Source organism: Carcharodon carcharias, chromosome 2, assembly GCF_017639515.1.
Source record: "Carcharodon carcharias isolate sCarCar2 chromosome 2, sCarCar2.pri, whole genome shotgun sequence".
Taxonomy (NCBI): domain Eukaryota; kingdom Metazoa; phylum Chordata; class Chondrichthyes; order Lamniformes; family Lamnidae; genus Carcharodon; species Carcharodon carcharias.
In genome coordinates, this window is record NC_054468.1 from 9,732,723 (window position 1) to 9,745,632 (window position 12,910).

At 51.5% G+C, this 12,910-nt stretch overlaps 1 protein-coding gene across 1 annotated transcript in view; it reads left to right on the plus strand.

The window, feature by feature from the left end:
* The window catches only part of fndc3ba (fibronectin type III domain containing 3Ba), a 444,633-nt gene that overhangs the window by 298,201 nt on the left and 133,522 nt on the right, over positions 1 to 12,910 (plus strand). The window contains exon 13 of the mRNA XM_041204259.1: positions 2,161 to 2,335. Coding sequence (XP_041060193.1) covers positions 2,161 to 2,335 — 175 coding nt within the window. The remainder of the gene's footprint in view (positions 1 to 2,160; positions 2,336 to 12,910) is intronic.

Consider the following 12,910-nt stretch of genomic DNA (forward strand, 5'->3'; position numbering starts at 1 on the left):
CCTCCCTTCTCTCCCCTCCCTTCTCTACCTTCCCCTCTCTCCCCCTCCCCTCCCTCCCTACCCTCCCCTCTCCTCTCTCCTCTCTTCACCCTCCCCTCTCCCCCTCTCTCCCCTCCCCCACCCTCCCCTCCCCTCTCTCCCCACTCCCCTCCCCTCCTCCTCCCTCCCCTCCCTCCCTACCCTCCCCTCTCCTCTCTCCTCTCTTCACCCTCCCCTCCTCCTCCCTCCCCTCCCTCCCTACCCTCCCCTCTCCTCTCTCCTCTCTTCACCCTCCCCTCCTCCTCCCTCCCCTCCCTCCCTACCCTCCCCTCTCCTCTCTCCTCTCTTCACCCTCCCCTCCTCCTCCCTCCCCTCCCTCCCTACCCTCCCCTCTCCTCTCTCCTCTCTTCACCCTCCCCTCCTCCTCCCTCCCCTCCCTCCCTACCCTCCCCTCTCCTCTCTCCTCTCTTCACCCTCCCCTCTCTCCCCACTCCCCTCCCCTCCTCCTCCCTCCCCTCCCTCCCTACCCTCCCCTCTCCTCTCTCCTCTCTTCACCCTCCCCTCTCTCCCCTCCCCCACCCTCCCCTCCCCTCTCTCCCCACTCCCCTCCCCTCCTCCTCCCTCCCCTCCCTCCCTACCCTCCCCTCACCTCTCTCCCCTCTCTCCCTACCCTCCTCCTCCCTCCCCTCTCCCCACTACCCTCCCCTCCCCTCTCTCCCCTCTCTCCCTACCCTCCTCCTCCCTCCCCTCTCCCCACTACCCTCCCCTCCCCTCTCTCCTCACTACCCTCCCCTCACCTCTCTCCCCTCTCTCCCTACCCTCCTCCTCCCTCCCCTCTCCCCACTACCCTCCCCTCACCTCTCTCCCCACTCCCCTCCCCTCCTCCTCCCTCCCCTCTCCCCACTCCCCTCCCCTCCTCCTCCCTCCCCTCTCCCCACTACCCTCCCCTCTCCTCTCTCCTCTCTTCACCCTCCCCTCTCTCCCTCCTCCCCTCCCCTATCCTCTCTCCCCCTCTCTCCCCTCCCCCACCCTCCCCTCCCCTCTCTCCCCACTCCCCTCCCCTCCTCCTCCCTCCCCTCTCCCCACTCCCCTCCCCTCCCTCCCTATCCTCTCTCTCGCCCCACCCCCTCTCGACCCCACCCCCTCTCGTTCCCCCCTCCCACCTCTCGTTCGCCCCTCGCCACCCCCTCCAACCCACCTCGCCCTCCCCTCTCTCTCTCGCCCCCCTCTCTCGCCCCCCACTCGCCCCCTCTCTCTTGCCCCCTCTATCTCGCCCCCCCTCTCTCCTCGCCCACCCTCTCTCCCTCGCCCACCCTCTCTCCCTCGACCCCCTCTCTCCCTCGCCCCCTCTGACCCTTGCCCCCTCTCTCCCTCGCCCCCTCTCTCACGACCCCTCTCTCCCTCACCCCCTCTCTCCCTCTCCCTCTCTCCCTCTCTCCCCCCCTCACACTCCCCCTCTCGCCTCCCACCTCTCGTCCCCCCACCTCACCAACCCCCTCCAACCCGCCTCACTCTCCCCTCTCTCGTGCCCCCCACCACCCCTTCTCTCGCCAACCCCTCTCTTGCCCCCTCTCTCTTGCCCCCTCTCTCCCTCACCCCCTCTCTCACGACCCCTCTCTCTCCCTCACTCTCTCTCTCTCCCTCCTCGCTCTTTCTCTCTCTCTCTCCCCTCTCCTCGCTCTTTCTCTCTCTCTCCCCTCTCTCTCTCCCTCTCCTCGCTCTTTCTCTCTCTCTCCCCTCTCTCTTTCTCTCTCTCCTCGCTCTTTCTCTCTTTCTCTCCCCTCTCTCTCTCTCTCTCCTCGCTCTTTCTCTCTCTCTCTCCCCTCTCTCTCTCTCTCTCCTCGCTTTTTCTCTCTCTCTCTCCCCTGTCTCTCTCTCTCTCTCCTCGCTCTTTCTCTCTCTCTCTCCCCTCTCTCTTTCTCTCTCCCCTCTCTCTTTCTCTCTCCCCTCTCTCTTTCTCTCTTTCTCTCCCCTCTCTCTCTCTCTCTCTCCTCGCTCTTTCTCTCTCTCTCTCCCCTCTCTCTTTCTCTCTTTCTCTCCCCTCTCTCTCTCTCTCTCTCCTCGCTCTTTCTCTCTCTCTCTCCCGTCTCTCTCTCTCTCCTCGCTCTTTGTCTCTCTCTCTCTCCCCTCTCTTTCTCCCTCCCTCAATCTCTCTCTCTCCACCCTGTCTCCCGCTCACAGTGGTTTCAGCCAGGAAGTGGTCTGTTACACAACAGGGAACCTCCCACAGACGCCTGCAGCCCCTCGATTGGTCCGTGCAGGAGTCACATGGGTGGCGTTACAGTGGAACCGACCAGATGGTTCATCAGCAGAAGAACAGATTACCTACACGCTGGAGATGGAGGACGAGAGTTCGGTAAGACACTCAATCCATCCAGTCTCTTCCATTATTCACTTCATCTCTGATATGCACCTCGTCTCCAATTACTCAGGTTGGGTAGTTTCTATTGGGTAAGGTTTACAGAACCAATCTCCGTTTTGACATTTTCAATTGACCCCCAAACACAACAGCTCTTTGTGGGGGGGTGGGGGGGAGAGAGTTCCAGATTTCCACCCCCCTTTGTGTGAGGAAGTGCTTCTTGACATCACCCCCTGATTGGCCTGGCCCTAATTTTAAGGTTCTGCTCCCTTGTTCGGGACTCCCTTTTATAATCTTAAATCATCTTCCTTCAATCATCTTAAACACTTTGGTCAAATCGCTTCTTAATCCTCTATACACGTGGGAATACAACTCAGACAGTGCAGACTGTCCACATAATTGAACCCTATAACCACTTTGTGAGTCTGACTGAGAAAGTTCTGGAAGATTTGGGCTTCCAACAGCTGGTGGCTGATGTTGATAAAACATGTGACTGTTGTTAAAAAAAAACCTTCCAACCTCCATGAACTTCAGCTAACGTTAAACAGATTGCTGCCCATGTCGCAACTTGTGCCAAGTCCCACTCACTGATCACTGTCCATACACACTGAGCTACACTGCTCACTGATCACTGTACATACACACTGAGCTACACTGCTCACTCACACTGTCCATACACACTGAGCTACACTGCTCACTGATCACTGTCCATACACACTGAGCTACACTGCTCACTGATCACTGTACATACACACTGAGCTACACTGCTCACTCACACTGTCCATACACACTGAGCTACACTGCTCACTCACACTGTCCATACACACTGAGCTACACTGCTCACTGATCACTGTCCATGCACACTGAGCTACACTGCTCACTGATCACTGTCCATACACACTGAGCTACACTGCTCACTGATCACTGTCCATACACACTGAGCTACAAAGCTCACTGATCACTGTCCATACACACTGAGCTACACTGCTCACTGATCACTGTACATACACACTGAGCTACACTGCTCACTCACACTGTCCATACACACTGAGCTACACTGCTCACTCACACTGTCCATACACACTGAGCTACACTGCTCACTGATCACTGTCCATGCACACTGAGCTACACTGCTCACTGATCACTGTCCATACACACTGAGCTACACTGCTCACTCACACTGTCCATACACACTGAGCTACACTGCTCACTGATCACTGTCCATACACACTGAGCTACACGGCTCACAGATCACTGTCCATGCACACTGAGTTACACTGCACACTGATCACTGTCCATACACACTGAGCTACACTGCTCACTCACACTGTCCATACACACTGAGCTACACTGCTCACTCACACTGTCCATACACACTGAGCTACACTGCTCACTCACACTGTCCATACACACTGAGCTACACTGCTCACTGATCACTGTCCATACACACTGAGCTACACTGTTCACTGATCACTGTCCATACACACTGAGTTACACTGCACACTGATCACTGTCCATACACACTGAGCTACACTGCTCACTGATCACTGTCCATACACACTGAGCTACACTGCTCACTCACACTGTCCATACACACTGAGCTACACTGCTCACTCACACTGTCCATACACACTGAGCTACACTGCTCACTGATCACTGTCCATACACACTGAGCTACACTGCTCACTCACACTGTCCATAAACACTGAGCTACACTGCTCACTGATCACTGTCCCTACACACTGAGCTACACTGCTCACTGATCACTGTCCATACACACTGAGCTACACTGCTCACTCACACTGTCCATAAACACTGAGCTACACTGCTCACTGATCACTGTCCATACACACTGAGCTACACTGCTCACTCACACTGTCCATACACACTGAGCTACACTGCTCACTGATCACTGTCCATACACACTGAGCTACACTGCTCACTCACACTGTCCATACACACTGAGCTACACTGCTCACTGATCACTGTCCATACACACTGAGCTACACTGCTCACTGATCACTGTCCATACACACTGAGCTACACTGCTCACTCACACTGTCCATACACACTGAGCTACACTGCTCACTGATCACTGTCCATACACACTGAGCTACACTGCTCACTGAACACGGTCCATACACACTGAGCTACACTGCTCACTGAGCACTGTCCATACACACTGAGCTACACTGCTCACTCACACTGTCCATACACACTGAGCTACACTGCTCACTGATCACTGTCCATACACACTGAGCTACACTGCTCACTGATCACTGTCCCTACACACTGAGCTACACTGCTCACTCACACTGTCCATACACACTGAGCTACAATGCTCACTCACACTGTCCATACACACTGAGCTACACTGCTCACTAACACTGTCCATACACACTGAGCTACACTGCTCACTGATCACTGTCCATACACACTGAGCTACACTGCTCACTCACACTGTCCATACACACTGAGCTACACTGCTCACTGAGCACTGTCCATACACACTGAGCTACACTGCTCACTCACACTGTCCATACACAGTGAGCGACACTGCTCACTGATCACTGTCCATACACACTGAGCTACACTGCTCACTCACACTGTCCATACACACTGAGCTACACTGCTCACTCACACTGTCCATACACACTGAGCTACACTGCTCACTGATCACTGTCCATACACACTGAGCTACACTGCTCACTGATCACTGTCCATACACACTGAGCTACACTGCTCACTGATCACTGTCCATACACACTGAGCTACACTGCTCACTGATCACTGTCCATACACACTGAGCTACACTGCTCACTCACACTGTCCATACACACTGAGCTACACTGCTCACTGATCACTGTCCATACACACTGAGCTACACTGCTCACTCACACTGTCCATACACACTGAGCTACACTGCTCACTGATCACTGTCCATACACACTGAGCTACACTGCTCACTGATCACTGTCCATACACACTGAGCTACACTGCTCACTGATCACTGTCCATACACACTGAGCTACACTGCTCACTGATCACTGTCCATACACACTGAGCTACACTGCTCACTGATCACTGTCCATACACACTGAGCTACACTGCTCACTGATCACTGTCCATACACACTGAGCTACACTGCTCACTGATCACTGTCCATACACACTGAGCTACACTGCTCACTCACACTGTCCATACACACTGAGCTACACTGCTCACTCACACTGTCCATACACACTGAGCTACACTGCTCACTCACACTGTCCATACACACTGAGCTACACTGCTCACTCACACTGTCCATACACACTGAGCTACACTGCTCACTCACACTGTCCATACACACTGAGCTACACTGCTCACTGATCACTGTCCATACACACTGAGCTACACTGCTCACTCACACTGTCCATACACACTGAGCTACACTGCTCACTCACACTGTCCATACACACTGAGCTACACTGCTCACTGATCACTGTCCATACACACTGAGCTACACTGCTCACTGATCACTGTCCATACACACTGAGCTACACTGCTCACTGATCACTGTCCATACACACTGAGCTACAGTGCTCACTCACACTGTCCATACACACTGAGCTACACTGCTCACTCATCACTGTCCATACACACTGAGCTACACTGCTCACTCACACTGTCCATACACACTGAGCTACACTGCTCACTGATCACTGTCCATACACACTGAGCTACACTGCTCACTCACACTGTCCATACACACTGAGCTACACTGCTCACTGATCACTGTCCATACACACTGAGCTACACTGCTCACTGATCACTGTCCATACACACTGAGCTACACTGCTCACTGATCACTGTCCATACACACTGAGCTACACTGCTCACTGATCACTGTCCATACACACTGAGCTACACTGCTCACTGATCACTGTCCATACACACTGAGCTACACTGCTCACTGATCACTGTCCATACACACTGAGCTACACTGCTCACTCACACTGTCCATACACACTGAGCTACACTGCTCACTCACACTGTCCATACACACTGAGCTACACTGCTCACTCACACTGTCCATACACACTGAGCTACACTGCTCACTCACACTGTCCATACACATTGAGCTACACTGCTAACTCACACTGTCCATACACACTGAGCTACACTGCTCACTGATCACTGTCCATACACACTGAGCTACAAAGCTCACTCACACAGTCCATACACACTGAGCTACACTTCTCACTGATCACTGTCCATACACACTGAGCTACACTGCTCACTGATCACTGTCCATACACACTGAGCTACACTGCTCACTGATCACTGTCCATACACACTGAGCTACACTGCTCACTGATCACTGTCCATACACACTGAGCTACACTGCTCACTGATCACTGTCCATACACACTGAGCTACACTGCTCACTGATCACTGTCCATACACACTGAGCTACACTGCTCACTCACACTGTCCATACACACTGAGCTACACTGCTCACTCACACTGTCCATACACACTGAGCTACTCTGCTCACTGATCACTGTCCATACACACTGAGCTACACTGCTCACTGATCACTGTCCATACACACTGAGCTACACTGCTCACTGATCACTGTCCATACACACTGAGCTACACTGCTCACTGATCACTGTCCATACACACTGAGCTACACTGCTCACTGATCACTGTCCATACACACTGAGCTACACTGCTCACTGATCACTGTCCATACACACTGAGCTACACTGCTCACTGATCACTGTCCATACACACTGAGCTACACTGCTCACTGATCACTGTCCATACACACTGAGCTACACTGCTCACTCACACTGTCCATACACACTGAGCTACACTGCTCACTCACACTGTCCATACACACTGAGCTACACTGCTCACTCACACTGTCCATACACACTGAGCTACACTGCTCACTCACACTGTCCATACACACTGAGCTACACTGCTCACTCACACTGTCCATACACACTGAGCTACACTGCTCACTGATCACTGTCCATACACACTGAGCTTCAAAGCTCACTCACACAGTCCATACACACTGAGCTACACTTCTCACTGATCACTGTCCATACACACTGAGCTACACTGCTCACTGATCACTGTCCATACACACTGAGCTACACTGCTCACTGATCACTGTCCATACACACTGAGCTACACTGCTCACTGATCACTGTCCATACACACTGAGCTACACTGCTCACTCACACTGTCCATACACACTGAGCTACACTGCTCACTCACACTGTCCATACACACTGAGCTACACTGCTCACTCACACAGTCCATACACACTGAGCTACTCTGCTCACTGATCACTGTCCATACACACTGAGCTACACTGCTCACTCACACTGTCCATACACACTGAGCTACACTGCTCACTGATCACTGTCCATACACACTGAGCTACACTGCTCACTGATCACTGTCCATACACACTGAGCTACACTGCTCACTGATCACTGTCCATACACACTGAGCTACACTGCTCACTGATCACTGTCCATACACACTGAGCTACACTGCTCACTGATCACTGTCCATACACACTGAGCTACACTGCTCACTGATCACTGTCCATACACACTGAGCTACACTGCTCACTCACACTGTCCATACACACTGAGCTACACTGCTCACTGATCACTGTCCATACACACTGAGCTACACTGCTCACTGATCACTGTCCATACACACTGAGCTACACTGCTCACTGATCACTGTCCATACACACTGAGCTACACTGCTCACTGATCACTGTCCATACACACTGAGCTACACTGCTCACTGATCACTGTCCATACACACTGAGCTACACTGCTCACTGATCACTGTCCATACACACTGAGCTACACTGCTCACTGATCACTGTCCATACACACTGAGCTACACTGCTCACTGATCACTGTCCATACACACTGAGCTACACTGCTCACTCACACTGTCCATACACACTGAGCTACACTGCTCACTCACACTGTCCATACACACTGAGCTACACTTCTCAATGATCACTGTCCATACACAATGAGCTACACTGGTCACTGATCACTGTCCATACACACTGAGCTACACTACTCACTCACACTGTCCATACACACTGAGCTACACTGCTCACTGATCACTGTCCATACACACTGAGCTACACTGCTCACTGATCACTGTCCATACACACTGAGCTACACTGCTCACTCACACTGTCCATACACACTGAGCTACACTGCTCACTGATCACTGTCCATACACACTGAGCTACACTGCTCACTCACACTGTCCATACACACTGAGCTACACTGCTCACTCACACTGTCCATACACACTGAGCTACACTGCTCACTCACACTGTCCATACACACTGAGCTACACTGCTCACTGATCACTGTCCATACACACTGAGCTACACTGCTCACTCACACTGTCCATACACACTGAGCTACACTGCTCACTGATCACTGTCCATACACACTGAGCTACACTGCTCACTGATCACTGTCCATACACACTGAGCTACACTGCTCACTGATCACTGTCCATACACACTGAGCTACACTGCTCACTGATCACTGTCCATACACACTGAGCTACACTGCTCACTGATCACTGTCCATACACACTGAGCTACACTGCTCACTGATCACTGTCCATACACACTGAGCTACACTGCTCACTCACACTGTCCATACACACTGAGCTACACTGCTCACTCACACTGTCCATACACACTGAGCTACACTGCTCACTCACACTGTCCATACACACTGAGCTACACTGCTCACTGATCACTGTCCATACACACTGAGCTACACTGCTCACTCACACTGTCCATACACACTGAGCTACACTGCTCACTGATCACTGTCCATACACACTGAGCTACACTGCTCACTCACACTGTCCATACACACTGAGCTACACTGCTCACTCACACTGTCCATACACACTGAGCTACACTGCTCACTGATCACTGTCCATACACACTGAGCTACACTGCTCACTGATCACTGTCCATACACACTGAGCTACACTGCTCACTGATCACTGTCCATACACACTGAGCTACACTGCTCACTGATCACTGTCCATACACACTGAGCTACACTGCTCACTGATCACTGTCCATACACACTGAGCTACACTGCTCACTCACACTGTCCATACACACTGAGCTACACTGCTCACTGATCACTGTCCATACACACTGAGCTACACTGCTCACTGATCACTGTCCATACACACTGAGCTACACTGCTCACTGATCACTGTCCATACACACTGAGCTACACTGCTCACTGATCACTGTCCATACACACTGAGCTACACTGCTCACTGATCACTGTCCATACACACTGAGCTACACTGCTCACTGATCACTGTCCATACACACTGAGCTACACTGCTCACTCACACTGTCCATACACACTGAGCTACACTGCTCACTGATCACTGTCCATACACACTGAGCTACACTGCTCACTCACACTGTCCATACACGCTGAGCTACACTGCTCACTCACACTCTCCATACACACTGAGCTACACTGCTCACTGATCACTGTCCATACACACTGAGCTACACTGCTCACTGATCACTGTCCATACACACTGAGCTACACTGCTCACTCACACTGTCCATACACACTGAGCTACACTGCTCACTGATCACTGTCCATACACACTGAGCTACACTGCTCACTGATCACTGTCCATACACACTGAGCTACACTGCTCACTGATCACTGTCCATACACACTGAGCTACACTGCTCACTGATCACTGTCCATACACACTGAGCTACACTGCTCACTGATCACTGTCCATACACACTGAGCTACACTGCTCACTGATCACTGTCCATACACACTGAGCTACACTGCTCACTGATCACTGTCCATACACACTGAGCTACACTGCTCACTCACACTGTCCATACACACTGAGCTACACTGCTCACTCACACTGTCCATACACACTGAGCTACACTGCTCACTGATCACTGTCCATACACACTGAGCTACACTGCTCACTGATCACTGTCCATACACACTGAGCTACACTGCTCACTGATCACTGTCCATACACACTGAGCTACACTGCTCACTGATCACTGTCCATACACACTGAGCTACACTGCTCACTGATCACTGTCCATACACACTGAGCTACACTGCTCACTGATCACTGTCCATACACACTGAGCTACACTGCTCACTCACACTGTCCATACACACTGAGCTACACTGCTCACTCACACTGTCCATACACACTGAGCTACACTGCTCACTGATCACTGTCCATACACACTGAGCTACACTGCTCACTCACACTGTCCATACACACTGAGCTACACTGCTCACTGATCACTGTCCATACACACTGAGCTACACTGCTCACTGATCACTGTCCATACACACTGAGCTACACTGCTCACTGATCACTGTCCATACACACTGAGCTACACTGCTCACTGATCACTGTCCATACACACTGAGCTACACTGCTCACTGATCACTGTCCATACACACTGAGCTACACTGCTCACTGATCACTGTCCATACACACTGAGCTACACTGCTCACTGATCACTGTCCATACACACTGAGCTACACTGCTCACTGATCACTGTCCATACACACTGAGCTACACTGCTCACTGATCACTGTCCATACACACTGAGCTACACTGCTCACTGATCACTGTCCATACACACTGAGCTACACTGCTCACTGATCACTGTCCATACACACTGAGCTACACTGCTCACTGATCACTGTCCATACACACTGAGCTACACTGCACACTCACACTGTCCATACACACTGAGCTACACTGCTCACTCACACTGTCCATACACACTGAGCTACACTGCTCACTGATCACTGTCCATACACTCTGAGCTACACTGCTCACTCACACTGTCCATACACACTGAGCTACACTGCTCACTGATCAATGTCCGTACACACTGAGCTACACTGCACACTCACACTGTCCATACACACTGAGCTACACTGCTCACTCACACTGTCCATACACACTGAGCTACACTGCTCACTGATCACTGTCCATACACACTGAGCTACACTGCTCACTCACACTGTCCATACACACTGAGCTACACTGCTCACTGATCACTGTCCATACACACTGAGCTACACTGCTCACTGATCACTGTCCATACACACTGAGCTACACTGCTCACTGATCACTGTCCATACACACTGAGCTACACTGCTCACTGATCACTGTCCATACACACTGAGCTACACTGCTCACTGATCACTGTCCATACACACTGAGCTACACTGCTCACTGATCACTGTCCATACACACTGAGCTACACTGCTCACTGATCACTGTCCATACACACTGAGCTACACTGCTCACTGATCACTGTCCATACACACTGAGCTACACTGCTCACTGATCACTGTCCATACACACTGAGCTACACTACTCACTGATCACTGTCCATACACACTGAGCTACACTGTTCACTGATCAGTGTCCATACACACTGAGCTACACTGCTCACTGATCACTGTCCATACACACTGAGCTACACTGCTCACTCACACTGTCCATACACACTGAGCTACACTGCTCACTGATCACTTTCCATACACACTGAGCTACACTGCTCACTGATCACTGTCCATACACACTGAGCTACACTGCTCACTGATCACTGTCCATACACACTGAGCTACACTGCTCACTGATCACTGTCCATACACACTGAGCTACACTGCTCACTGATCACTGTCCATACACACTGAGCTACACTGCTCACTGATCACTGTCCATACACACTGAGCTACACTGCTCACTGATCACTGTCCATACACACTGAGCTACACTGCTCACTGATCACTGTCCATACACACTGAGCTACACTGCTCACTGATCACTGTCCATACACACTGAGCTACACTGCTCACTGATCACTGTCCATACACACTGAGCTACACTGCTCACTCACACTGTCCATACACACTGAGCTACACTGCTCACTGATCACTGTCCATACACACTGAGCTACACTGCTCACTGATCACTGTCCATACACACTGAGCTACACTGCTCACTGATCACTGTCCATACACACTGAGCTACACTGCTCACTGATCACTGTCCATACACACTGAGCTACACTGCTCACTCACACTGTCCATACACACTGAGCTACACTGCTCACTGATCACTGTCCATACACACTGAGCTACACTGCTCACTGATCACTGTCCATACACACTGAGCTACACTGCTCACTGATCACTGTCCATACACACTGAGCTACACTGCTCACTGATCACTGTCCATACACACTGAGCTACACTGCTCACTGATCACTGTCCATACACACTGAGCTACACTGCTCACTGATCACTGTCCATACACACTGAGCTACACTGCTCACTGATCACTGTCCATACACACTGAGCTACACTGCTCACTGATCACTGTCCATACACACTGAGCTACACTGCTCACTGATCACTGTCCATACACACTGAGCTACACTGCTCACTGATCACT